General features: G+C 58.4%; 2 protein-coding genes across 4 annotated transcripts in view; one reads left to right on the top strand and one right to left on the bottom strand.

The window, feature by feature from the left end:
* TRPC4AP (transient receptor potential cation channel subfamily C member 4 associated protein) overlaps window positions 1-1,736 on the top strand; it is an 89,085-nt gene extending 87,349 nt beyond the window's left edge. Inside the window, 2 exon segments of the mRNA XM_033186207.1 lie at window positions 563-769; window positions 897-1,736. Coding sequence (XP_033042098.1) covers window positions 563-769; window positions 897-1,034 — 345 coding nt within the window. The 3' untranslated portion in view covers window positions 1,035-1,736.
* On the bottom strand, window positions 1,708-25,855 carry MYH7B (myosin heavy chain 7B). Of its 3 annotated transcripts, XM_033186206.1 has the most exons (41): window positions 25,727-25,855; window positions 24,368-24,474; window positions 24,075-24,218; window positions 23,089-23,245; window positions 22,760-22,787; window positions 21,286-21,382; window positions 19,120-19,143; window positions 18,891-18,983; window positions 18,709-18,772; window positions 17,659-17,757; window positions 16,865-16,968; window positions 16,572-16,710; window positions 16,181-16,299; window positions 15,942-16,091; window positions 15,605-15,775; window positions 13,971-14,150; window positions 13,744-13,876; window positions 13,580-13,656; window positions 13,062-13,149; window positions 12,765-12,882; window positions 10,948-11,071; window positions 10,703-10,839; window positions 9,782-10,037; window positions 8,598-8,840; window positions 7,658-7,834; window positions 7,422-7,567; window positions 6,981-7,071; window positions 6,514-6,903; window positions 5,719-5,845; window positions 5,511-5,629; window positions 5,225-5,421; window positions 4,733-5,082; window positions 4,443-4,567; window positions 4,232-4,347; window positions 3,446-3,842; window positions 3,246-3,371; window positions 2,984-3,154; window positions 2,793-2,897; window positions 2,616-2,711; window positions 2,056-2,193; window positions 1,708-1,964 (listed from the first exon to the last, which is right to left on the bottom strand). In XM_033186206.1, exons 1-41 carry the CDS (start codon window positions 25,815-25,817, stop codon window positions 1,953-1,955), a joined length of 5,826 nt encoding a protein of 1,941 aa, XP_033042097.1. In that variant the 5' UTR covers window positions 25,818-25,855; the 3' UTR covers window positions 1,708-1,952. The 3 variants fall into 3 exon arrangements, with proteins under 3 accessions (XP_033042097.1, XP_033042095.1, XP_033042096.1); XM_033186204.1 differs by lacking the exons at window positions 21,286-21,382; window positions 24,075-24,218; window positions 24,368-24,474; window positions 25,727-25,855 and having other exon boundaries at window positions 23,089-23,176; XM_033186205.1 differs by lacking the exons at window positions 17,659-17,757; window positions 21,286-21,382; window positions 22,760-22,787; ... (2 more) ...; window positions 24,368-24,474; window positions 25,727-25,855 and having other exon boundaries at window positions 19,120-20,459.
* Between the last annotated feature and the right edge of the window lie 1,273 nt (window positions 25,856-27,128).

Raw genomic sequence — 27,128 nt, 5'->3', positions numbered from 1 at the left:
CTTCGGAATCGGACCTGAGGCTGCCCAACTGCCTCACTGAAGTCATGCAGCCTTCCCTTCTCTGAGCCTCATGCACCTCTTTTCTAAAGTGGGGGTGATCTTAGCACCTCTCAGAGGTGGTCTTTGGTTCTGTTCTGAGGTGAGGCGCCAGGTGGGAGTGCATGGTGAGAGGGGCAGAACTCTTGCCCCTCCGAGGTGCACAGGCTAGTGCTGACAGGCACTTCTGAAGCGGGATAGCCGCCCCAGCCCACACACCCAGCCCTGCCTGGGATGGACCTTCCGGAAGGAGTGATGCTTGAGCCGAGGTCTGGACAGGGACAGATGTTGTTGCCCTCAGGTGGGGTGGGAGGTGGGTGTGGGGAGCAGGAAGGTGCTCAGGCAGGAGACTGGGGCTGCTGGGGGCCCCCTTCCCCCAGTCCCATCTCACGTCTGTGCAGGGAGAGCTCCATGGGTAGCCCGAGGCCTGGGGCCACTCTCCTCCCTGCCTGATGGTTGCCCAGGTTCACCAGGGGCCACTGGGGCTCCCACCAGCGCCTGACCCGGTGGGCCTGTGGCCTTGCAGGAGAATGTCAGCTGCCTCAACACCAGCCTGGTGATCCTGATGCTGGCCCGACGGAAAGAGCGGCTGCCCCTGTACCTGCGGCTGCTGCAGCGGATGGAGCACAGCAAGAAGTACCCCGGCTTCCTGCTCAACAACTTCCACAACCTGCTGCGCTTCTGGCAGCAGCACTACCTACACAAGGACAAGGACAGCACCTGCCTAGAGAACGTGAGTGCCCCACCCCTCAAGGGGGTGATGGGTGGGCAGCGGACCCAGGGCCTCTCAGAGGGGTATCCCGGTGCTGGGCTTGACCTGGGTCCTCCAGGCGCCCCCCAGCCCCTCCCTCTTTGCCCAGAGCTCCTGCATCAGCTTCTCATACTGGAAGGAGACAGTGTCCATCCTGTTGAACCCGGACCGGCAGTCACCCTCTGCCCTCGTTAGCTACATTGAGGAGCCCTACATGGACATAGACAGGGACTTCACTGAGGAGTGACCTTGGGCCAGGCCTCGGGAGGCTGCTGGGCCAGTGTGGGTGAGCGTGGGTATGATGCCACACGCCCTGCCCTGTTCCTGTTTCTCCCTGCTGCTCTCTGCCTGCCCCAGGTCTTTGGATACAGGCTTGGTGGGAGGGAAGTCCTAAAAGCCCTTGGTCCCCCTGGGTCTGAGGGCCCTAGGTCATTGGAGAGCCTCAGTCCCCATAATGAGGACGGGGTACCATGCCCACCTTTCCTTCAGAACCCTGGGGCCCAGGCCCACCCAGAGGTAAGAGGACTTTTAGCATTAGCTCTGTGTGAGCTCCTGCCGGCTTCTTGGCCGTCAGTCTCGGGGTGGGGAGGAAGATATGGGTGACCCCCCCATCTGTGAGCCAAGCCTCCCCTGTCCCTGGCCTTTGGACCCAGGCAAAGGCTTCTGAGCCCTGGGCAGGGGTGGTGGGTACCAGAGAATGCTGCCTTCCCCCAAGCCTGCCCCTCTGCCTCATTTTCCTTTAGCTCCTCTGGTTCTGTTTGCTCATTGGCCGCTGTGTTCATCCCAGGGGGCTCTCCCAGAAGTCGGGGGGAGCCTTTCCCTCCATCCCTTGGGGCACGGGGCAGCTGCTCCTGCCTGAGCCTGGACACGGGGCCCCTCCTTGTGTTGCCAATTTATTAACAGCAAATAAACCAATTAAATGGAGACTATTAAATAACTTTATTTTAAATGATTGGTGTGGACCTGGCTTTTGTCCCTAGGGCTGTGTTTTCCCCTCCTGAACCCCAAAGAATGAGAAGGAAACTGGCTGTGGTGTTTATTCAGGGCCCGGGGAAGGCTGAAGGCAGCATGGGGGGGGGTGCAGTGATGACAGGATTGGGGCAGGTGGTCTCAGCCAGAGGCACAACAGCAGACATTCCTCTTCAGAGCCCAGGGGCTCGGGCCTTCACTCCTTGTGCTGAGGAGAAAGGGATAGCCGAGTGAGCAGTACTACCTGTCATCCTCCACACTCCCCCTGCACAGAGAGCAATGCCCCCACCACTCCTCACCTTGGGACCCAGGGCATCCCGGGTCCGTGCCCGCAGCTTGTTGGCCTGGGTTTCCGCCATGTCTGCCCGCTCCTCCGCGTCATCCAGCTCGTGCTGGGCCTTGCGATACTTGGCCAGGTTGGTGTTGGCCTGCTGCTCCTGGGGGCACACACACGGCCTTGGCTCCTCTTCGGTGACTGAGATGCTTATTCTGGTCCCTGCCCCATCCCCAGTAGGGGAGCTGGCTCCTCCTGGTCCTCAACTTTGTTCCTACTGCCATTGTCCAGCCTCGCTAATACCACAGTGGGAATAAGGAAGTTGGGATGCAGCAACTTCATGATGTGCCTCTGTGCCTGCCCCGCCCCTCAGAGGCAACTCCAGCCTTGGCCAGGGGAAAGCACGTGGGGTCTGCTCTGTGAGACAGAGCTAGGTCTATCTCCCCAGAGATGTTAGAAGCCTCTCTCTTCCTTCTGGGTCACTAAGCCGGGAGGGTGGAGCTGCTGCGGATGCCTCACCTGGCCACAGACCCTGGGGCAGAGCTGGGGTGCCGGGTCCAGGTGTCCAGGCCCCAGCACACTCACCGCCTCCTCAAACTGGCGCTTGTAGCTCTTGACCTTGCTCTGCAGCTTGTCCACCAGGTCCTGCATGCGAGCCAGGTTCTTCCTGTCCTCCTCGGCCTGGGCAGGCAAGGGGGACTCAGGGCTTGCTTGGGCTGGGCCAGCTCCAGGGCCACTCCCCGGGGAGACCCTGTCACCCACCTGGTATGCGAGCTCCTTGACGCGGCGCTCATGCTTGCGCACGCCCTTAAGGGCCTCGGCGTGCTGCTTCTGCTCTGCGTCGAGCTCGGCCTCCAGCTCCCGTACCTGCAGGCAGGGGTACCGCCTGATGCCCAGCCCACCCCTGGGTCCCCCACCCTGCCTGGGCCAAGGACTAGAGGGGCCGCACACACCTTGGCCTCCAGCTTCTGCACCTGCTTCTTCCCGCCACGGAGGGCGGCCTGTTCCGCCTCCTCAAGGCGGGCCTGGAGCTCGCGCACCGTCTGCTCCAGTGTCTTCTTCATCCGCTCCAGGTGTGCGCTTGTGTCCTGCTCCTTCTTCAGCTCCTCGGCCATCATGGCCGCCTGTGGGGGAGAAGGGGCTGGTCAGGTGCCCAGCCTCAGGGAAGTCCCTCTGCATTGTCCCAGGCTTCCCACAGCCCTTGCCCAGCCTCACATCAGTGATGGCTTTTTTGGCCTTCTCCTCGGCCTCCCGCCTCTCCTGTGCAGCCTCCTCCACCTCCCCGCTCAGCTGGGCCAAGTCTCCCTCCAGCTTCTTCTTTTGGTTCAGGAGGCCTGTGTTCTGAGGGGAAGCAGAGTCTCAGAGCCAGCCAGCAGGCCTGCACCTGCTCTGTCCCCAGGGACTCTTGTCCCCACCTGCGAATGCAGGAGGTTGAGGCGCTCGGTGGCCTCCAACAGCTCCTGCTCTGCCAGCCGCCGGCTGCGCTCGCCCTGCTCCAGGGCAGCCCGCAGCTCCTCCAGTTCCGCGGCCAGCAGCGCAGCCCGGCGCTCCAGAGCCTGTGCTTGCTCGCGGAGCTCAGCTGCCAGCCGCTGCTCCTCATCCCGCCCTGCCTGCTCCTCCTTGAGCTGTGCCTGCATCAGCCGCGTGGCAGCCTGGGCCTCTGTGGCCTGGCGGGTGGCATGGCCCAGCTGCAGCTCCAGGTCATTGAGGTCACCCTCCATCTTCTTCTTGAGCCGCAGCGCCTCATTGCGGGCCCGTGTCTCTGCATCCAGGGAGGCCTGCAGGGACTCCACAGCTCGCTGGTGGTTGCGCCTATGGGAGGAGGGTGGCATGAAAGGGGGTCCCGTAAGGGCATATCTGTCCTTACAAATGCCCAAGGACCGTTGGAGACAAGAACCCATTTTGAGAACAAGTGAGTCACCCCTCCCCAGTTTAAAGTCTCTTGTGACTGCCTGTGGCCTATCAAGTAAGTTCATGGAGAAGAGTGAGGCCCAGGCGGACAGGTGGACTGACTCGGGCTCCACCCCCACTGTGTGACCTTGGGCAAGTCCTTCAGCATCTCCAAGGTTCACCTCTAGAATGGAGACAGCAACCGGGACCTCAGAAAGTCCCATGGGAGGGACAGACTAGAGAGCAGAGTACACACTACTTCCCTTCCCTTCTGTTCTCGGGAGGTGGGAGCGGGAGGAGGATGGACACACCTCAGGTTAGCGCACTCCTCGTCTTTCTCTGCCAGCTTCCGGTCCACTTCTGCTTTGACCTGGGAGAGCTCCAGCTGGATCCGCAGCGTCTTGGTCTCCTCCAGCTCCAGGGCCCCCTGCGGATACAGAGCAGGCATGGTGGGGTGGGAAGGGGGGACAGCCAGCAGAGCAGCACGTCCGTGTCCACCCACCCCTGCGGCCGGCCCCTGACCTCTGCCTCCTCCAGTGCAGCCTGGATCTCACTCTTCTCGCCTTCCAGCGCCTTCTTGGCTTTCTCCAGTTCCTGGATGCTCTTCCCACTGAGACTTACCTGGTCCGTGAGGTCGCTGATCTCCTCTGCAGTGGACAGGGTGCTGAGGGGCCACCCCCATGGCTTGTACTCCCACCCAGGTCACTCCACTCACCCCTGATTCCAGGGTGGCCCCACCAGGGCACCCCTGTGACTCCAAGGTGCTCCGACCCCAGGGCAGCGCCCTGGCCCCGGTGTGTGGCAGGTCCTACCCTGCAGGTTCTTGTTCTCCCGCTTGAGTGTCTCCAGAGCCTCAAGTGCCTCCTCGTGGCTGTGCTGCAGCCGGAAGAGCTCAGTGCCCAGGCCACGGGCCTCCCTCTGCGCCGCCTCCAGCTCCCGCTGCATCTCCTCCTCCTGCCGCCGCCGTTCCTCCAGTGCCCGTTCCAAGTGCCGCTGCTTCTTGTCCAGCGCAGCAGCTGCTGAGGTCGCCCGCTCCAGCTCCAGGGTTACATCCTCTGACTCTGTCTGCAGCCGTAGCTTGGCCTTCTCCAACGACGAGCACTTGGCGTTGGCAGCCTCCACACCCTCCTCTGCCTCCTGCAGCCGCAGTGCCAGCTTTTTTCTAGGCCATGGGGCCAGACAAGTTGTGGACCATGGAGGCAGGGAGGACAGGCCCAGCAGCTCCCTTCGCCCACCCTCAGTGGGGCTCAGAGGCACAGGCATAAAGCTCTGCATGGCAGGGGCCTGGCCAGCGAAGCACTCACTTGGCCTCCTCCAGCTCCTCGGTCCTCTGGATGGCATCTGCTTCGTACTTGCTCCTCCACTGGGCCACCTCGGCATTGGCCTTGGACAACAGCCGCTGCAGCTCAGCCTGGGCCTCAGCCTCCTCCTCGTGCTGCTCCCGCAGGAGGTCACAGTCATGCCGCAGAGCCTGCACGGCGTGGGCCAGGGCGCTCTTGGCCTGCAGAGACACCAGTGACCTCAGCGTTGGTGCAGCCCACTGGCTGTGGCACCCACCTGCCCACTCCATGGTCACCGGTGCCAGCCCACCTTGCTTTCCTCCTCCAGCTGGCGCCGCAACTCTTCCAGACTTTGGGCGGCCAAGGCCTTCCCACGGCTCAGCTGACTGATCAGACACTCCTTCTCCTCCAGCAGGCGACTCAGCTCCCCTGCGGGCGAAGAGGCGAGCGGGCAGGTCAGGCTGGTGAGGGCTGCACCAAAGCCCTGCCTGGTGTGGCCAGCTGAGCCCCAGCCTCACCGCTTTCCGTCTGTAGTCGCCCACGCTGCGTGCTTGCATCCGCCAGCTGCCGCTGCAGCTCCTCCACCTTGATCTTGGCCTCACTTAGCTGATCCTCATAGGTACGGCACAGCTTCTCTGCACTGGCCTGGGATCCCAGGTTGGGGGCAGGGGTTAGATGTCACAACAAGTTTGTACATCAGAGGGCAGGATCTGGGTCTGCCAGTCAGAGACTGGGATCTGGGATCGGAAACTGGTAAGCTAGATGTGGGCCCAGGAATCAAAGGGAGAGCAGAGCCCCAAGTTCAAAGTCGGAAAGAGATTCTACTGCTGCGCTTCACAGACACGTGTCAGAACGGACAGGGCTGGGCCAGTCCCAGGGCCGGTGGGTCAGGGCGAGAGTTGGGATGGTAGCTGTGGAGTCAGCTGGCGACAGTGGTCAGAGGTCAGCTGTCAGGATTATGTGGCAGAAAGGTCAAGGCTAGGGTGCTGGGGTTCAGAACAGGAAGTCAGGACAGGTATTAAGTCAGAGTTCAAGAGTCAAGGGCTGGGGTCACAACTACTGCTGGTTCAAGGGTCCAAGGCTGGAAGTAGATGCTGGGTCAGAAATGACCTGGAGTCAGGGAACAGGGCTTGGGAGTCATGGCTTAAGATCAGGACTGGCAGGAGGCTGAGAAAAGGGGGTTGGGTGCCAGGTGAATGGGTCAGGGCTCAGGATCAGGTACCGGGTGGAGGGGGTATGGGGACAGTATTGGCTGCTAGGGTTGGGATTGGTTTAAAGTCAGGGTGGGTATGGGGTGAGGAAGGCGTGTACACCTTGGCGCGGGTCAGAGTCTCCACGTTGGCAGCCAGGTCGTCCACCTCCATGCGCAGCTCGCTCTTCTCCTTCTCCAGCTTCTGCCGTACCCTCTGCAGGCTGTCCACCTGCTCCCCCAGCTCCGCCGCGCCCTCCGCCTGCTTGCGCCGCAGTGCAGCCACCGTGGCCTCGTGCCGCAGCGCCGCCTCCTCCAGCTCCCGCCGCAGCCGCCCCAGCTCTGCCTCGCGCTTACGGCAGCCCTCGCGCTGCCCCGCGGACGCACCGCCTGCCTCCTCCAGCCGCTCGCTCAGCTCTTCCAGCTCCCGCGCCGCCTCCGCGCGCTGCTTCTCCACGCGGGCCCGGGCTGCCCGCTCTGCCTCCAGCTCCTCTTCCAGCTCCTCCGCCCGAGCCTGGGGTGGGCACGCGGGGCAGCTGTCACTTCTGTGGGCCTCTGACCCCGGGCCTCACCCACCCGACCCCCACGTACCTGCAGCTCCTTGATCTTCTTCTGCAGCTGGGCTCCCAGGAGCTGCTCGTCTTCCACCCGCAGGCTCAGCTGGCTCAGCTCGGAGTCCTTCCTAGGAGCCGCAGGGTGGGTGAGCCAGTGCAGGCCTTAACTCCCACCCACCTGCCTGGGACCCCTGTAACGTCCCCTAGTCCCCTTCAGGCCCTGAGGGACCTCACCCCCATGCACCTGCTGTACTGGGCCCTGAGGCCTCAGCCCTGGACCCTGGCTGGGCCCTCAGTCCAGGGAGGGCAGGACGCTACCCCTGTGCCCCAGTGCCCCATCTTTCGACCCCCGCCCCTAACCGCTGCAATGCCGCAGGACCCACAAGAATCCATAAGGGAACAAGGGCCGAGTGCAGGCTCAGAAGGCCACTCTGGCCGGGCTGGGAGGGCCCCCCCACCGCCCCACTACCCCGCCTACTTCTTGAGCTTCTCCTCCAGCTGCTGCTTGTCTTGGGTGGCATCAGCCACCGACTCCTGCGTCAGCTTCAGGTCACCCTCCAGCTTGCGCTTGGCCCGCTCTGTGTCCATGCGCAGCTTCTTCTCCTGCTCCAGGGAGCATTCCAGCTGCGGAGCAGGCAGAACAGGGGTCGGCCATGGCCCAGGCCAGCCAGCATCCTGGCCCCGCCACCCAGTCTCAGGGTGACCCTGACTCACGTCCTCCACCTGCTGCTCCAGCCGGAGCTTGGCCTTGGTCAGCGCGCTCACGCGGTCCTCCTCGGCCTGCAGGTCACCCAGGGCCTGCTGGTGGGCCTCCTGTAATGCCTTCTTCTCCTTGGTCAGCCTGGCCACGGACTCGTCCAGTGCAGCCATCTCTTCTGTAAGGTTCTTCACCTGTGCCAGGGCCAGCGTCACCATGAGAACGACCTTCTCTGCACTCTGAGCGGCCACCACACTAGGTCAGAGCAAGTGCCCCTTCCAGCTATGGGACTCAGGCAAGTCACTTGACTCCGAGCCTCCACAGCTTCTGCCTAAGGGAAGGACCCTCCTCATGGGGCTGTACTGAGGATTCACGAGTGGTTGCACCCACAGCGCCCAGCACCACACCTGGCCTGGCAAGAGAGCCACAGATGCCAGAGCCATGTGCAGTATTAGCAGGTGCCCAGGGCGGCTGCCTCCTCGTCCTGGCTTCCTTGGTGAGCCCCTGTGAGAAGCTAAGCTGCCTCCCCCGCCTCCCTTTCCCTCCTGTGTAATGGAGTCACTCCTCCAGCACGGGGAACCGCAGCGGCCGTCACGAGGGCTCAAGGTCAGAGGTCACCTGCAGGATGCAGAGCTGGGGACATGGAGTTCCTGCCCTCAAGGGGCTTGCACTCCAGGATGGATAAGGATCGCAGCATGTGCTAAACACCTACTGTGTGCAAGGCCCAGGAGTGTGTGCTCAGGAAAGGCCAGTCACACACCATATCACCAGCTACCCTAATGGTAGTGGCTGCTAACCCTACTTGACAGACAAGGAAACTGAGGACCAAGAAAGGTAGTGACATGCCCAGGGCCACAAAGCAGAGGCTTAGCAGAGCAGGGGTGGGACCTGGAGCCGCCTGCCCCAAAGCTGGCCCCCTGGCTCTGGGCCCTTCCCCACAGCTGGCCCGGCCCACACCTTGTTCTCAGTGGCTTGCTTCTCCTTCTCAGCTTTGGCCAGTGTCAGCTCCAGGTCATCAATGTCCTTCTTGAGCTCCGTGCACTCGTCCTCCAGCTTGCGCCGGCGGGCGGCCAGGTCAGCGTTCACCTCCTCCTCATCCTCCAGCCGCTCACTCAGCTCCTTCACCTTCCCCTCCAGCTGCACCTTGGACTTGATCAGCAAGTGGCAGCGCTCCTCGGCATCTGCCAGGTTGTCCTGCTCCTGAAGGGCACACGGAGTGGGGCCGGGTCAGGAGAGGGCCAGGTAAACCAGCAGAGGGACACCAGGTCAGGCCCTGGAGAGGAAACTACTTGTGTTTGTCCATCCAAAGGTCTGAAGCCCATGCTCGGCTGGGCTCTGAGAACTCAGGAACGCCTTGACCTGCTCTTGGGCATGGAGGGGCGAGGGCTCAGGGAGAGGGACACCCCAGAGCATCACGAGGGGAACATTAGACCTGTGGGGGGCAGCCCAGAGTGAGGCCCAACAAGGGTTCTGAGAGAAAAGCCCCCTGCCCCGCTGTTGGGCTGAGGCCTTCCAAGGGGCAGGGTGAGCAGCAATAGCCCCTGCATAGCCACGGACGGGCTCCTGGAGGCACTCCCTGGAAGGGCTCAGGTATCCTCACCCCCCATTTCCTTACTGCCTGGCTGCGTCACAGTCTCCTGCACTAGCAGGTGAGTTTTGTGACCACAGGGCCATCTCTGTCTTCCCACCAATGTTCCTCCTGCACTAGCCTGAGCCTGGCATACAACTGATAAACAATGCCACGTGCCAAAGGCAGGAAAGCTTGCTCTGTGGACCTGGGGAGATTCCAGACCCTTGATCCATGCCCTCTGGCTATCACCCTGTTACCTGCCACCTGGGCTCCCATGGCCCTTAACCAGAGAATAGAGCATGGTCTGTTTGGTTTCAGGGACAGCAAAGAGGGGAGAGCTGGGGAGCGAGGGTTCCTCTGCTTTAGCGGGAGGCCAAGGTGGCATGAGGGGAGAGTGCCAGGACATGTGGCCAGAGTGGGGAGGTTGGGACATGGAGGCCTCATCTCATGGCACCTCTGGAACAGGGAGACGTAAGGCCTGAGTCCCATGGGTCTGGATGAAGTATTCCTCAGAGCAGCCAGGGGTACTCAGGGCCAGGGTCACCCAGTCACAAGGGGAACCCCGACTCACGGCCTGCAGCTGCAGGGCCAGGTCATTCTTCTCCTGGGTGACGCTGACGTGCGTCTCCTCCAGTTCCTGGCGCTTGGCCTCAGCTGCAGCCAGCGCCCCTCGCAACCCCCGCAGCTCTGCCCGCAGGGCCGCCAGCTCCTCCTCAGCCTGCGCCGAGCGCAGCAGCGGCTTCATCTTGAAAAAGAGCTTCATCCATGACCAGTTCTTGACGGCATTGAAGGCACGGATGTTCCACTGGATGGTGAACAGCGCATCCCTGGGGGGGGCAGCCGAGCTGTGAGGCTGGCTTAGTGCTGCCCGTCACAGATGGTGACACTAGGCACACAGTTCACTTGTTTTGCCTTCCTAGCAGCCTCAGGGAGTAGCTCCTAATATCTCTGCTTTACAGGTGAGGCTCGGGGAGGCCCACAGGCCTGCCTCCAGTGAAGAGGCTCATGAGCCCCCATGTCCTGGTAGCCTCTGCAAGTGCCAGAAGACACCACGGCTGTTAAGCCATAGGGCTCTGGGGTCAGTGGCCTGGGCTGACATGCCAGCTGGCACTGGCTGGCTGACACAGGCACCCCTCTGCTGAGTGGAGACCATCACAGCGCCTGTGTCTCAGAACCATCAGCGCTTTAACCAGGATAATGCAGAGAAAGTATCTTGCCCAGGGCCCGGCTCTCAAGAGTCTTGGAAAACACTGGGTGCCATCGCTGCCCCTCCGAGCCACACACGGATGGCCTGGAATGGAGAAGCAAGTGCCCTACCCCAGTTTTTGAAGTGGGGAAATGGAGGCTGGGGGACACAGAACAGAACCTTGCCCCAAGCAGCCACAGGGGCTGATCTGACTACAGGACAGCATGTCAGGGCTGGGAGAGCCAGTGGGTCTGGGAGGTGAGGGGCAGGGCCACATCCTGTCCCCAGCCTCCTTCCCACACCCACCTTCCTCCCAGCAGGCGCTGGTACTCAAGGCGCATGAGGCGGCCACGGCTCCGTGCCTGCAGCAGCGTTAGCACCTTGGCCAGGCGCTGGTCACGGAGCTCTTCCAGGACACCTAGAAGCCCAGCCTTGAAGAACACCTGGGGGCAGACAAGGGGACAGCCAGGTTAACCCCCGACCATCTGCATGAACCCTGCCCAGTGTGACCGCCACAGCCAGGGCCAGCCTTGATCCCACAGTGCCCCGACCTTGGTGTGGCCAAACTGGTACTGGGCGTGGTCCAAGTCCAGTGAGCCCAGCAGCTTCTCTGTGGCCTTCCTGCTGTCCATGAAGGTGTCATCCGGGATGGCACTGGGGTTCAGGATACGGTACCTGGGAAAGCAGGATAGAGCTGGTAAGAAGAGAGCTGGGTGTGGGGCACAGGCCACTGAGAATGGAGAAGTCAGGGACCGAGGAGGCTGGTGTGGGTAGCAAGGGACTCGTTCCTGGGCCTCTCCAAGGCTGGTGCAGAAGTTCCAGCAGGGCACACGCCGAACAAGGGGGTCGGGGATGTGTCACCACACGGGGACACTAGGGATACTCCACTTAAAATCCTTGGGGGGCTGGCCAGGTGCGGTGGCTCACGCCTGTAATCTCAACACTTTGGGAGGCCGAGGCGGGTGGATTGCTTGAGCCCAGGAGTTCAAGACCAGCATGGGCAACATGGCGAAACCCCGTTTCTACTAAAAACACAAAAATGATTGGGGCATAGTGGCAGGCGCCTGTAATCCCAGCTACTTAGGAGGCTGAGGCAGAAGAATTGCAGAATTGCTTGAACCTGGGAGGGCAGAGGTTGCAGTGAGCCAAGATCACGCCACTGCACTCCAGCCTGGGCGACAGAGTGAGACTCTGTCTCAAAAAAAAAACAAAAAAAAACACAACCTTGGGATTTTAAATGCGTTCAGTGAGTTTTTAAAGAGGCTTTTTACAGAAGGCATGCACTATTTTTTAAAACTTTTTTAAAGGCAAAAAATATTAGTAGAAGGTGACATGCTGTGCCCTATCACCGAAGAAACATTTGGGAGAGAATTCTAATGCTAAGGAGCCAGGGCTCCCAGCCCACCCACTTCTAGGCGGATACACGTGCACATGTGCACAGGGCTGTGTGGGTCAGGTGGGCTCCAGCCACGCTGTGAAGGCAAAACCAGAAACACAAAAGGCCCCTCACGAGGGGGACTCATTAAACAAAGCATGCAGTCCACCAGACTGTGAGATGTTTCGCAGCCATGAAAAACGGACGATGACCACAGGAATATGTCTGTGGATAAGGAACGATCTCCAGGCCAGACTGTTACATGAAAAAACAAGCTTACAGCACCATGCGTGTGTGTGCGTGTACGGTATCTGTATGAACCTCTGTTTACAAAGGATAGTGTGGATGACACCATGACTTCTGGAGGGAGAAGGAACGATGGATGCTTGTTGCCCATCGAGAGAACGGGAAGAGCCAGCAGCACTGCCCCGGCGCTCACTATGCGTCACATGAAGCCTCGTCCACACGATTCTCATTCAACTCCCAAATCTGCATCCTTTCTGCCCGCTGCCCTGAGCTCCAGACTGATCATTCGAGTCTCCCCCATGACATTTCTAGGGTGTCTGCTGGAGGCATTTCAAACCTGACATACGCAAAACAGGGCTCAAACCAGTAGCCCCTCACCTCTCCCCCAAATCAAAAAACCGTTTTTGTATCTCAGTCAGTCTACCACTGGTAGCTCCCAGGTTGCTCACTGCCAAACCTAGAAATCACTCTTGTCTTTTCTGCATCCAGAAGTCTGTGTCCAGCTCATCAGTGAGGCCTGTTGGCTCCACCTCCAGTATTTGCCCCAAGCCTGTTCACTTCTCCCCAAGTCCCCGGCCAGGTCTGAGCCACCCCCGTCTCTTGCTGGGATGCCTGGCCAGGCCCCTCACAGTCCCTGCTTCCCCCTCCAGACAGGGGACCGTCTGTCTGTTGGGCTCTGACGTGTGTGTCCTGCCCAGCCCCTCAGGCCTCCACCTGGAGCAGCGGGCGGGGGAAGGGGTCGCCCACCGCTGCCGGAAGTCGGTGTAGAGCAGCCTGTTGGGAAACCCTTGGCGGCAGATCCGGATCCCCTCCAGGACCCCATTGCAGCGCAGCTGGTGTAGCACCAAGAAGGCATCCATGACCCCTGGACATGAGAGGGGAAAAGGTCAGAGGTCAACAGGCACACCCGCAGGCCCCAGAGAAAAAGCAGCAGTGGAGACCCTGCAAGGCGAGGGGGAAGATGTACCGAGCCTCCTGGCCTCTGCCCTGTCACCTTCCCACAACGGCCCCCCGGCCCCAGCCAGGCGAGCCCGGGATGACTACCTGGGGTTTTGTTCTCGTTAGGAACAATGCAGCGGACGAAGTGGGGCTGTGTGGCCCGCAGGTTGGTCATCAGCTTGTTGAGGTTCTCCTGGTGGCAGGCAAGAGTGAGGGAAAGGCACAAAGAGGGCAGAGAACCAGAATTGGATGCCGCAGTAGTCAGGACCGAGACGGGAGCAGGGCCCTAAGTGCCCTGTACTCTTGCTCTTTCACTCTCATTCTGGTGATAGGAGACCCTTCGCCATCTCCCATCACCACCCCCGAAGTCTTCACTCCCCTGCCAAATCCCCATCCCTCCCAGAGTCCAGGGCTCCCACCCCTTCCCCCGCAACCCTGCCCAGGCAGCGTACGGACGGGAAGCAGCACAGACTTGCTGTGATGTTCACGTAGAGAGGAGTTAAACATCACTGCAAGTCTTAACAGCCGCCCGCCCAAGACACGGGGGACAGGGCAGGGGGTGAAGGGCAGGGCTGTGGGCTGCCAAGAGTGAGGGTCTACCTGGGGCCCAGATGGGGCCTCACCTTGTGCAGCTGGGACACCGTCTGGAACGATGCTGCCTTCTTACGCTTCTCTTTCACCCCAGACTTGGGGGGCTCGGCTAATAGAGACAAGGGGCCTGGTCACTCCAGGGAATGTCACTCTGTGGACCCCTGTCAGAGCAGAGATCTTGTCCCTCAGTACTCACTGGAGCAGGAGCCTGCATAGTTCTCATAGAGAGTCGCCAGGAGCCTATTCTGTGACTTCTGGAAGATGGGGACCACTGTCTCATTCAGGGGATCCTTGTTTTTCTCCAGCCAGCCCACGATGCTGTAAGGCACCTGGAGAGACCAGACAGGTGCTGAGCCCAGGTAGGGGACTTGGAGCAGGGAGGGAGGAGCCTGGCTGAGGGCTGGGGCTCCAGCAAGCACCTACCACGCCCGCGTAGTGGACCACCTCGAAGTGGGCCTGGTACTTGCGCTTCTTGTCAGGCCGAGGCTGCTGGAAATTGGGTGACTTCCCCGCGTGGTTGTCGTAGAGCTTGGCCCGGAAGCTGGCGTCTGAGGCCTTGGGGAACATGCATTCCTCCTCCAGGATGGACAGGATGCCCAGTGGCTGGGAACAGAGAACGAGCTTGAAAAGCCACCATCAAGCCAATCCATCCTGGAAGGACTGAACCCCTGTTCCCCAGGCCACCTCCCTTCTGGGAGCCTTCCCAGATCCCCAGCCTCAGCCATCTGCCCAGTCAGACACCAGACCCACTCCAAGAACCCATCTCCTAAGAGAAAAGTTTGTGGCTTGGCTCCAACCCCTCCTGCAAAATCTGCAGCACCAAGTTGTCATCTTCACTTTTAACAACGGCAAACCCAAGCTGGCATCGCTATACCCACTCTCACCCCCACCACAGCCATGGCTCTCACACACAAACACAGGTTAAGTCCAAAAAAGCCATTAAGGTCACATTTTGGCTTCCTCACTCACTAGCTGTGGGGCCCTCCGACATCACTAAGCCTCAGTCTTCTAACCTGCAGAGTGGGAAGATGCATGTCTTCAGTGCTGATACAATATTTAAAAAGCTGTCAGTCACCTAAATGCCCAGCCGTAGGGGACTGCAGAAATGCATCGCATGAAACTCATCCACTGCATGAACTACTCTTGCCATCAGCAACATTCAAAATACATTTTCAGAGAAAAGGTATGATATGAAATGAAATCTGTGTCTATAAAAGAAAATGGATAGGCCAGGCGCAGTGGCTCACGCCTGTAATCCAAGCACTTTGGGAGGCCGAGGCAGATGGATCACTTGAGGTCAGGAGTTCAAGACCAGCCTGGCCAAAATGGTGAAACCCTGTCTCTATTAAAAATACAAAAATTAGCTAGGTGTGGCGGCACATGCCTGTAATCCCAGCTACTTGGGAGGTTGAGGCAGGAGAATTGCTTAAACCCTAGAGGTGGAGGTTGCAGTGAGCTGAGATGGTGCCATTGTACTCCAGCCTAGGCAACAGAGTGAGACTCCATCTCAAAAAAGAAAAAAGAAAAAAAGGATAAAGGATTTTGAGGAAATGAACCTAAGTGTCGTGTGACTGACTGTGGTAGGAATGGGGAGAAACGTTTTTTCCCCTGCCAGTTTTTCAAATTTTCTTTCTTCCATTCTTTGTACAATGGGTAAATATACATAATGTTACACAATCACAAAAACAAGGAAACATACCCTGCCCTGCACCCAGGGCTGTTCTAGGGATCCAGTGAAATTGTGGCTGCAAACAGGGCCTTGTGAGCTGCAGAATTCTGAGCACCCAGGAGGAGCTGTTGTCCACAGTACTGGGATGCATGCATTCGCACTGCTCACATGCCCAACTCCAACACACCCATTCACACACATGCCCTTTCACACACAAGCACATAAACACACTGTCACTACTACACTCACATATGTATGCTTACTGCAGCACAATCACGTGCTTCCATGCACACTTGCACAGGCTTCCATGCAAGCCATGGTCATCCATCCCTGCTTGCTCACCACACACACCCTCCCTTCCTCGAAGTGACCTTGCCCCGGCCCCCACCTTCTCAATGAGGTCGATGCAAGGCTGCAGGTCGAGGCCGAAGTCGATGAAGACCCAGTCGATGCCCTCCCGCTTGTACTCCTCCTGCTCCAGCACAAACATGTGCTGGTTGAAGAACTGCTGCAGTTTCTCATTGGTGAAGTTGATGCACAGCTGTTCGAAGCTGTTGAACTACAAGAGGGAGGGGCCTGGCTCAGCACATGGGGAAAGGGAGGCCCGGGGAGGGGCATGAGTTCACCCCCAACTTCCAGGCAGAAGGCCAGGGCTTCTGCCCCCACACCGGCCCATGTCCTCTACCTTGGAGAGAACAGAGCCCAAGGTGAGGGTCTGCCCTCACCTCAAAGATCTCAAACCCAGCGATGTCCAGAACCCCGATGAAGAACTGCCGGGGCAGCTTTGTGTCCAGGGTCTGGTTGATCCGAGACACCAGCCACCTGAACAGCCGGTCATAGGTGGCCTTGGCCAGAGCCCCTACAGCAAACACCACCTGGAGGTGCAGGGAGGCTGGGCTGGGACCTGGCAAGGAGGGGACCCTGCCCGGCTGTCCCCCATGGGCTTAGCCTGCAGGCAGCTTACCTGCTCCACACTCTGGCCCTTGGTTACATACTCATTCCCTACACGCACCCGGGGGTGCAAAAGGCCTTTGAGGAGGTCCCCACTGCTGACCCCCATCAGGTAGGCAGCCTTGTCAGCACCTGGCAGGGCACACGAGTAGGGTAAGGGAGGAGGACACCACCATGGGCACTCAGGGGCTCTACTGCCTCAGGCTGAGGCTAGGAGAGGGAAGTTAAGAGGCGTCAAGTTCAGGGCTAGCAAACAAAGCCTCAGGAGGGTAAGGGTTTGGAGCTGAGGAGGCAGGGCCAGGTAAGGCTGAGGTTAAAGGTTGTGGACAAGAGTTGGGGTTAACCATCATGGACAGGATGCTTGAGGTCTGGGTCAAGGTGAAGGCCAGGTCAGGGCCCCTCACTCTCAGTGCCATCGGCCTCCGCCTGCTCCTCCCGCTGCTTCTGCTTGAACTTCATGTTGCCAAAGTGCAGGAGGGCACCCACGATCTTATAGCAGGCACACTTCTCATCCACACTGAAGCCCAGGATGTCCATAGCATGCTGGGGTGAGGGGAGAGAGTTCAGAGAGGTCTGGGCTCTTCCAGGGTCCAGCCAGGCACTGCCCCTGGACCATTCATGCAGCTGGGGGCACCGGCAGTGCTCTCCAATCCCACCACAGGCACCCACACAGCTCCCCTCCCACCAGAGCCCGTACATCAGTGGCGATGAGCTCCTCCCCATCGTTCATGTTGTCCACCGTGATGACGCCCTGGCTGCAGAAGTGGTAGTCATAGGGGTTCACAGACAGAAGCAGCATGTCTGGGGACGTGGGGCAGAGAAAGGCAGGTCAGGCGGTGCTTACTGGCTCTTCTCCCCACAACACCTACAGCATAGGGGATCCTGGGGCGCAAGCTCAGCAGGAGTCTAGGGCCCTCCCAGAGGACCTCATCTCCCAGTCTGGGGCCTAAGTTTCTCATCATCACCCCTGCCAGGGCTGAGGGCACTGAGAGTGAGGGGCCCTGACCTGGCCTTCACTTTGACCCTGGCTTCTCTTTGTTTCTGGTTCTCTGAGGAATGAACCACAGTCCCCACGTCTCACTTATCTTTTGGCTGTTGCTCATGGCCCACTCTGGCCCAGATCCCATGCTAGATGCTGGGGCACAGGGAGGACCAGACTCTGCCCTCAAGGGGCTTGCCAGGGAGGAGAGCTGGGCCTAGACAGTCATCAGTCTGCCTTGGGTACTGGGCGGGACCTCTCCAGTCTCAGGACAGCAGGTGGGGTTTAGGGCTTAGGTTTCTGGAGGAAGCAATAACACGCTGGCAGGTTGCTGGAGCTAAGACGACTGTGCCCTAGCAGGAAAGTAACCAGAAGTCCCAAGAAAGAAGAGAGGCCACAGACCCCAGGACAGGGAGGGGACGACCACCAGGGCCTGGCCTGACGGGGGCCAGGAAGCGCCAGGCAGCCCTCCGGGTTCTCACTCCCACCCCCTTCATCGTACTGCCCCTCACCCTGCAGCTCTGGCTTCTTCCCTGAGAGGATCTGGTAGTAGACGTGGTAGCTGCGCTCACCGGGCAACTGGAAGATCACCCGCGACTTCTCCAGGAGATCTGGGGAGAAGGGGCGCCGGCCTGCCATCTCCCACACCTCCCCAGAGTGGATGGAGGTCCCAAGTGGGTGATGTGGAGGGAGAGAGGGTGGCAGGGAGTGTGTAGGGGGGCTGCGTCTGCACCCGCCAGGGTGTGCAGGGAGGGCGTCTCTCCTGTGCCTGCGTCATCACATGAGCCGTATTGTCTGTACCTGTGTGCGTCTCTGGCCAGATGGGTCAGTGTGTGTCCTCCTGTGTGTGGGGTGAGTGTGGTGTCTGCATGTGCAGGTTTCTATCTGTTGGTGTGTCAGCGTGTGTGCCTGTGTGTGTCTGTTTAGGGGTCAGGGTGTGAATTACAGCCTATCCCTATCCCTGTCACTGCCTGTCTGTGCTTATCTGTCAGGACCTAGCCATGCAGCCCAACGTGGGGAATGGCTGATGTGGGGGCCCCTCTGTGTCCCTGGCCCCCTTGAGTGTGGCCTAGGTGCCTGGGGTCTGTGCAGCTGGGTGATACTGGGGCACTTCCCAGCGGGGCGCCTGGAAGGATGGGGCACTCTGAGTGTGGCTGTGCAACTGGGGCAGGAGGGGCGTGGGCCAGGTCTGCCCTCTTGGTGGCCAGAGAGAAGACTGGGGACGGGCTAGGGGTGCAGTCACAGGAGCCTGACTGGCCAAATGAGGATGTGAGTCTCCATCCTCAGGTGACAGGATCTAGAGAAAGCTTTCAAGCAGAAACAGGATATGACCAGCAAAACTATGGCCGTGTAGAGGAGGCTGGAGACCAGGCAGAGGCTGGGGTGATGTTCTAGTGATAGGTGAGGTGGCCTGAGCTGGGTAGCAGCCAGGGAGTAGAGAGAAGTGCCTAGAGCAGGCGGGAGCCCAGAAGTCGTGATGACGGAGGCCGAGTTGCGGTGGCTGGGCTCAGGCCCTGCCCGGGGCCTCCTTCCCCTGCACCACCCACAGCGGGCTGACTCACAGCTGTCAATATCCGCAGATGCCAGCTTCCCAGAGGGACCAAAGTGAATGCGGATGAACTTGCCCTGTGGGCAGAGGGGAGCCCTCAGCCAAGGGGCACAGCCAGCGCTGTCCCCACCTGTACCCGACCTGCTGCTGGTGGCCTGCCGCATCCCCGCCGCCCCTCCCACCTCAGCCACTCACAAAGCGGGAGGAGTTATCATTCCTCAGGGTCTTGGCGTTGCCAAAGGCCTCCATGGCAGGGTTGGCCTCGATGATTTGATCCTCAAGGGTGCCCTGGGGCGGTGGGGGTGAGGGTCCATCAGCTCTGATGCCTACCCACTGGGAGGCCAGAGTCCCCCGTGGCCCCTCTGTTGTGCAGAGGAAGGGGGCACCCCCAGGCCTGCCCCGTTCACTTTGGCCCCATACTCACCCCAGTCTTTGTTGCCAGAAATTGCTGGGGGAAGAAAACAGACAACATTAGAGGGCGAGGCTTCTGGGGCAGGGCGGGGCAGGGCGGGATGGGGCGGGGTGTCAGCGGAAGGCAGCGGGCAGCAGGACAGGGGGGTGGACGTTAGTCACCCGAATGCGTGGCCCCTACCCTCCGCCCCTCGGCCTGACCCTCCTCCAGCTGTTAGGAGGCAAAATGCTGGAAAGTGGGAGTGGCACAGCCCCAGCCAGAGTCTCCACCTGCAGCCTCCTCTGCCCCAGCCTGGCCTCTGGCCTCCCTTCATTTTCCAGTCTCCATGCAGTGGCCCTGCTCCAAGCCCCAGGGGCCTCCCGATTAAAATATAGGGTCCTCCAGAGCCCAGTCCACGTGCCCCCTCCTCTAGGAAGGCCTCCTGGCTGCTCCAAAGCTGGAATAGACCTCTTCCTGGTCTGAACCTTCCTGCCCTAAACTCCCGCTATGACCTTACACACCTCTCCTTTGTAATGCAATTGGGTGTGTCTTCATTGTATGTCTGTCTGTATACCTACCAGTGCTCACAATGGCCCTGCCAGCTGCCAATTATTAGCCCTAATTTGCAAATGAGGAAACTAAGCTTGGAGCAGGGAGTGGATCTGCTCAAGGCCACACACCAAGTCAGGAGCGGCAGGGCAGGTACCCAGCATCCTGCCTCCCAGACACTACAGCTGTCCTGTGCGTCACCCAGAGGGACTAACTGAATTGAGCAGATCCTCCCTCTCCCCATCCTAACCTCATCCTCACCTTCCCTTCCTTTTCCTTTCCTTCTTTTCCCTACCCCGAATGCTGGGAGCCAAGGAAGAAAGGGAGAGAAGGGAAGGAATGGATTCTGGAGGGAACAGATACGCTACCAGGGACTTTGTGGTCATTCATTCACCTCCAGGAAGCCCAAGAGTTAACAGAGACAATGGGCAGGGGAGGTGGGACCCTGGCCCAATACACTCCCATCCAGTGCTTTTGTGCAGGGCTCTCTCTGGCCCGTTTGGCCAAATTTGGGGCCAAGGTAAGGGGAGTTGATCAACCTTTTAAGGTCCTGCAGCCATGGCTCCTGCGGGCAGCCTCTCCCACCCCTCCCTTGCCTGACCCTCTCCCCTAGGCTCCACTGTCCCAGCTCCTTTCTGCCCAGGTGCTCCTCTGCCCTTCCAGCTGTGTCCCTGCCAGCTCTGACCTCTCCCTGACATCTCTTCCTGTCACTCGACCAACCCAACTTTCTGTTACATCCCCAGAGACCTTTTTCAGGGTTTGGAAGACAGGGCAGGAAAGGGAAGGAGGAAAAAGGACCAAAAAGTCAACAGCAAAAACAAAACAAAACAAAACTGAAATGAAAATCAAAAATCAAGACAATCAAACGGTAAAAAGGAAAACGCAAAAAAAAAAAAAAAAAAAAGATAGAAAGAAAGAAAGAAAAAAAGAAAGAAAGAAAGAAAGAAAATAGGGGAAAAAAAGAAAAAGAAAAACACCCAGAATAAAGCAAGGCTCAACAGGACCAGGAGCAGGGACTGGACGGGGAGGGAGGCCTCAGGCTTCTGGAAAGAAAAGGCCGCCTATCTGGGGGTAGCCACAGAGCTCTGAACAACTGGCCCCAAGACTAGGGATGAAATGTTAGGCCTTAAAAACCAAAACCAAAAAACTGGGCCCTATTGTTGCAGAAATTTCCAAAAACTGTACAGAAATCACAAGGCACAAAATTGCCCTGCCAACCCCGGCTGTTGGGAACGTCCAGTACCTCCATGCCAGCCAACCTCTGTGTCTAACATGTCAGTGGTAGGTAACTGTCAGGGAAACCAAGCCAACAACACTTAGTAAAAGCAGCCCATCTAGTAAACTCTTTCAATATATGAAGGTCACAATGGAAGATAAAAATTACACAAATTTAGAAACGGCAATGTGGTCCCACCCCTCCGTGTTATCAATGGAAATGCAAAGTCAGGCGTGTCAGGTGGCCACAGCCTTTCTGGTCAAGCCTTGCTCAGGCCAGAGTCCCCCACCAGGGTGGGAGGCTCAGGCAGGGCTCAGGGTTCTGGGGAGCAAAGTTTTTAAAAAGGAAAAAAAAAAAAAAAAAAACAAGGAGAGGAAGAAAGAAGAAAAAGAGCGAGAAGCAACAGGGATCATGCCCGAGTGGGCAAGTCTTACGGCCTTCTTGCCCGGCCCGTCTCCCAGGGCAGCGACGATGGCAAAGTACTGAATGACCCGCTTGGTGTTAACCGTCTTACCGGCCCCCGACTCTCCGCTTGGACGACACAAACATAAGTCACCAATGCCCATCTTGCCTAATTCTCCCCCACCTCCAATGCCTCATCCCTCAAGCAGAGGCCCCCACATCTCCTTCCCCCCAACCTGAAACCCCCAAGGATGGATCAACCCTCAGAGGTGTACAAAGCAAGCCAGTGTAGACCATCCCTGTGAGATGACAATACACGATTATGCCACTGTCCACTAAGCACTAACTCAGTGCCAGGCACTTTACTCCATCGGCTCAGTTTCGGCTCAGAAAACCCTGGAAGGCAGGCTCCATTACCACCCCCATTTTAGGAACAAGGAACTGGGCGTCAGGAGTTCTGTGGCTGTCCCTACTGTGTGCCAGGCACATATATCAACTCACTGAGTCATAACTCTCTGTGGTAGGTAGGATTTTTTATTTAATTATTTAATTTTTTTTTTTAAAGATGGGGTCTTGCTATGTTGCCCAGCTGGTCTCAAACCCCTGGCCTCAGGCAATCCTCCCGCCTTAGCCTCCACAAGTGCTAGGATTACAGGTGTGAGCTACTGCACTCAGCCAAGCCCATCTGGGTTAAAGGCACTTGCTTTTTTTTTTCTTCTTTTGTTTTTGAGATGGAGCCCAGGCCGGAGTGCAGTGGCACGATCTTGGCTCACTGCAACCTCCACCTCCTGGGTTCAAGCAATTCTCCTGCCTCAGCCTCCTAAGTAGCTGGGATTACAGGCGCCTGCCACCATGCCCGGCTAATTTTTTGTATTTTTAGTAGAGATGGGGTTTCACCATGTTGGCTAGGCTGTTCTCGAACTCCTGACCTCAAGTGATCCACCCACCTCAGCCTCCCAAAGTGCAGAAATTACAGGCTTGAGCCACTGTGCCCAGCCAAGGCCCTTGCTCTTAACTGCATGCGTGCATGCACACTCCCACTAAACATTGTCCATACTGGCCTGACTGGTCAAGAACCTGGCATGTAAGAAGAATTCTACCGTTTTCCCACAGAGGCAACAGAAGGATCAGAGGTAAGATTCAGACATAAGTAGATGGTGAAAAGGAAGACGGGCAGAGGAATTTTCCTGCTGCCCCTCAGCCAGAATTAGAACCCCAGAAGATCGAGGTGGGAGATTCCAGGCCCCAGGGAGAGGAGGTATGGGGCTGGTGGTCACTCCATTTGTGGGTGTACCCTCCCTATCCACCATCAAGAACACATCTGTTCAGAATGGCGGCAGGGAATGTGCTCAGGCCTAATTTAGCTTCAGCTGGGACACTAGCTCCAGGTGGTAAAAGCCCTGCCCTAAGCACTTGGGATTCAACCCTGGGAAATGACTGTGGTACCACCCTCTTTCTGCCAGATGGCCAGCATTTCCCACCCCACCCCCAGAGCCCCACACTCACGTGATCAGCATGGACTGGTTGTCGCGGTCTGGAGGAAAGGGAAGGGGATAGAGAAGTCGGCCAAGGTGCTGGGCCAGCCACAGGTCAAACACCTTGGGTATCCATAGCCCTGGGGCAGACCCCACCACCCAGAGCCAGGAATGGGAAGGAGCAGGTGGGGCTGTCCCTAGTGGAGGTCAGCTCCCATGCGGAGGGACAGAACGGCTGGGCGACCATGTCCAGCAGCGTCAAAAGGGGGGCAGTGCCAGTGGGGGAAGGGGGTCCTTTACAGAGGCCTCCGGGGACCCAGGTCAGGGTCTGGGGCTGGGGGGAGTCCAGGCGGCCCTTACTGCGCAGCATGTCATTGTAGGCGTTGTCTGCCACCGCATATATATGGGGCGGTGCCTCCGAGCGGCGCTTTCCTTTGTAAGCGGCCACCACGGAGGCCGTGTAGACAGGGAGCCATTTGTAGGGGTTGATGGTGACACAGAAGAGGCCGGAGTAGGTCTGAGGAGAGAGTATAGGTAGTGTGTTTGTTGTTGTTAGTTGTTTTTGAGATGGAGTCTTGCTCTGTCTCCCAGGCTGGAGTGCAATGGCATGATCTCGGCTCACTGCAACCTCCACCTCCCGGGTTCAAGCAGTTCTCCTGCCTCAGCCTCCCAGGGTAGCTAGGACTACAAGGGCACACCACCACGCCTGGCTAATTTTTGTATTTTTAGTAGAGATGGCGTTTCACCATGTTGGCCTGGTTGGTGTCGAACTCCTGACCTCAGGTGATCCGCCTGCCTCAACCTCCCAAAGTGCTGGGATTACAGGCATTGGCCACCACGTCTGGCCTACTGGTAGGGTTTTGGGAGGGATAACCTAAGTTCCCATCCCCAGGCCCCAGTCTTCAGAAGACCGTGACCCCTGCGATATTCCTCAAGGAGCCACTTGACTTGCCACACCACACCCTCTGTGGCTGTCCTGGCCTCGCCCCTGACTCGTGCTCACAGCCCTGCCCTAGCCCATGCGCACGGCCTCCATAGTCAGCAGCTGAGTTCTAGACACGCCCGGCGCCAGTCCGCCAGAGCAGCAGGGGAACAGCTGCTCCCCTAAGGTTCCAAGGCCCACCTCCAGCCCCGCCCCCAATGCTCACAGCCCCGCCTCATCGCTCACAGTCCTACCCCACCGCTAAGGACCCGCGCTATCATTCACAGCCCCGCCCCACCGCTATGGACCCGCCCCATCGCTCACAGCCCCGCCCCACCGCTATGGGCCCGCCCCTAGGGCCTCACCTCCAGGCCCGCCCCACACACAACCCCCGCCCCGCCCATGGCCTGGGCCTGGGGCTCACATAGATCATCCAGCGGGCATAGCGCTGGCGCAGGTTGTGCAGCACAGAGGCCTCGTTCAGGTGCGTCATCATGGCCATGTCCTCCAGTAAGTCGAAGCGGGGCGGGTTCATGGGCTGCAGCTCGGCCTCACGCACAGTCAGCACCTACCAGGCAGACCGTGTCAGAGGTAAGGGGACCGGAAGGAACGGACCGACCTCACCTGTCACCCCCACCCACATACCCAGAGTGCAGATCCTGCTGGCCAGGAGGCCTAGGGACAGAGAGGCTAATCTCAGGGAAGGGGGAACGGAACCTTCTGGTCTTTGGTCTCCACGGTGACTCTGCCCCCAGTAGCCTCCGACTTGACCTCGGCCTCCACGTAGGCGTCCTGTTCATCAGGCACCCAGACTCGCTTCTTCCCTGGGTTGCAGAGAGAGCACTGGACTCGGAGAGGGGCTGAGGCACCTCCAGGGTTCTAGCTAGAGTTCCCAAGCCATGGTATCCATAGACCTGTGACCCTCCCCAAAGCCCTTCTGCCAGGACACAGGAGTTCCAGTGAAGAACCCTCCAAACCCAGGCTCAGGAAGGGCGGAGCTGGGAGGGTCCCTAGAGATCCTCTTATTAGAGGATGAGTCTGGGTTACAATGCTTGGGTTCCAATCCCTGCTTCCACCATGTTTGCCCTCTGACTTCAGGAAAATCCTGATTTTCTCTGGGCCAGTTCCCCCATATGGAAAATGTTATGGGGATCTCCTTAGGTCTCTCAATATCAGGCATATAACTCTTGGGGAGGCGTCCTGCCTTCCCTGTTTCACTGAAGACTCTAATCCAGGCCTCCTAACTCTGTAACCTGTGCTCTCCTGTCTGGCCAGCTGTCCCCAGAACTTTGAGGACCCCAGATTTCATGGTGGTTAGAAGCAGGCTGCAAACCAGAGTTTGTGTTCCCTGCTCTGCCAAGTGCGTAGGTCAGGACCATCTGGGACCATCTACATAACCTACAGACCCCAGTACAAAATGACGATGTGGGTCCCCTTGTTGAAAACTATTAAAACTTTCAAGATGGCAATGGCAGAGTGTTGAATCAAGCACAAGGACCCTCTGAGCCTGGTGCCCTGGCGCTGGTCCCCATGTCCCTAGGTTGTTGAGATGATGCATGGAAAGTCATCTGCTCTGGACCTGACACACAATAAGCACTCGGTACACACTGCCTATTGTTAGTATTGTCCTATGAGCAAACCAGGTCATAAATAGTACAGCCTTTATTCCTGTCCCTAATAAAGGGTGGCTTTGGCTCTGCAGAAAGCACTAAAAATAACCCCAGCACAAGTTTTGTGGACATGTGGAGGCAGCCTGCACACATGCCGATCAGTCTCATCTCAGAGGCTCGGGCTCCAGCCCGAGTCTTCATAAACTGCAGCTCCGGAAGGTAGGTGCTATTATCCCATTTCACAGGGGAACAAACCAAGGCTTGCTCACAGACACACAGTGATATACACAGTGTCCATGGGGTTTTAATTTCCAGGCCCCAGACTCTGCGGGAAAGGTCCAGGGCTCCAGCTGTCAGGCCCCAATGCGCCTTCAGCCCTGAGCTGGTGCCACCCCTCCCAATTCCTGGTCTGAGTCCATAAGGGCATCTCTGGGGCTGTGTCCCCTGCCCCTCTGCCTCCACTTACCATCCCATGGGATAGCATGCACCTTCGTCATCTCCTGGTAGCCCTGGCGGAGGTAGCGAGCAGACTCCCCAAGTTCGCTCACATCCATCATGGCAGTGGCACTGGGGTGAAGGAGGAGGAGCTGAAACCTTGCAGGTTCAAGGCAGCCCAAGGCAGCAGGCACTGGAAGATGGCAGTGACGAGGGAGCTGAACCCACAAGACCAGATACTAGGAGACTCCCTCTGGCTCCCAATCCAGCCTTTTTGGGTGAGTGCCCAGTGTACATGCACACCCTCAAACACCAGGGCTTCATCCACTCCAGATTCAGAAGACTCACAGCCACCCATGGACACCCTCACCCACCCACCCACCCACCCTCCTGCCCTCCCTTCGGCTCCAACCCCAGTCCTGATCACCCACCTCAGCACCACGGTGAGGGCAGGAAGCTCTGCTACCCCTTTTATTGCCACTGTCAAGGTCAGAGGAGGAGAGCTATGTCAGCAATCTCCACGTGTCACAGCCCCCCCAGCCTGGCCACAGGACACAAAAGGCAAATTCCCTTTTATCTCTACCAGCACGGCCCCTGGGCTATTTTTACCTCCCATTGTCAGGGGATCACAAAGGCGGAGAGAGACACTCCACTGAGAGACAGGGAGGCTGGGTGCAGAGACTGACAGGGACAGGGACAAGGCAGTAAGAGGTTCAGGAGACTGAGGAGCTCGTGGGGAGAAACCGAGTCACAGAGAGTCTGACACGCCCAGAAAAATACTCCCACCTCCAGATACAGAGAGCAAGGACACTCAGAGAGGAAACCACAGAATGCCCACTGAGGTTGGACCATCTCGTCAACCCTCTTGATACATCCAGGGAAACTGAGGTCCAGAGAAAGGAAAGCATTGGCCAAGTCTCACAGATGAGCAATGGCCAAGAACAGATTAAACAGAGAAGGAGAGAGAAGGAGACCAGATCAAAAAGAGAAGGAAAGAGAGGGAGAAGGGAAGGGAGAGAGGGAAGGAGAGGGAGGAGGGAGGGGGACATCCCTCGCCAGCATCTGCAAAGCGCAAACACCTGTGTCACCTCAGCTCTACTCAGGATATAGGGCATTGCCTGCCTCCCAGAGGCTCTCTGGTGCCTCCACTCATTACCCTACCTCAGAGGCCCACTCTGCCACTTCTATCACCATAGGCGAGTTTTGCCTGTTTTGAATGTATATGGTTGAAAATGTAGCTTTGCATTTATTTCTCTATATTTTATCTGGCACACCTGTGCATTTGGAATTGGGAGTGCATCAATACCCTCTTTCCCCCTTCCTCCCTCCCCATTCTCTTTCTGGGGACCCCCTGGGGAAATCATACATGAAAAAAACCAGCCCTGGAACTTACAGAATCAAGGAATTGTTTGGCTGAAGTGGAAGAATCAAGG

Source organism: Trachypithecus francoisi, unplaced genomic scaffold (genome assembly GCF_009764315.1).
Source record: "Trachypithecus francoisi isolate TF-2019V2 unplaced genomic scaffold, Tfra_2.0 Lachesis_group21, whole genome shotgun sequence".
In the NCBI taxonomy this organism is placed as follows: Eukaryota; Metazoa; Chordata; class Mammalia; order Primates; family Cercopithecidae; genus Trachypithecus; species Trachypithecus francoisi.
Note: the sequence above shows the minus strand (reverse complement) of the source record. Positions and strands in the feature narration are given on the sequence as shown.

What these genes read in the sequence shown, in the direction of transcription:
- MYH7B (XM_033186206.1), bottom strand. Translation starts at nt 25,817, where the DNA reads ATGATGGATGTGAGCGAACTTGGGGAGTCTGCTCGCTACCTCCGCCAG. An exon ending in CTGCACTGGAGGAGGCAGAG is followed by an intron (nt 4,348 to 4,442) that starts GTCAGGGGCCGG and finishes CTGTATCCGCAG; the next exon opens with GGGGCCCTGGAGCTGGAGGA. An exon ending in AGCGCCAGTTTGAGGAGGCG is followed by an intron (nt 2,194 to 2,615) that starts GTGAGTGTGCTG and finishes GTGTGCCCCCAG; the next exon opens with GAGCAGCAGGCCAACACCAA.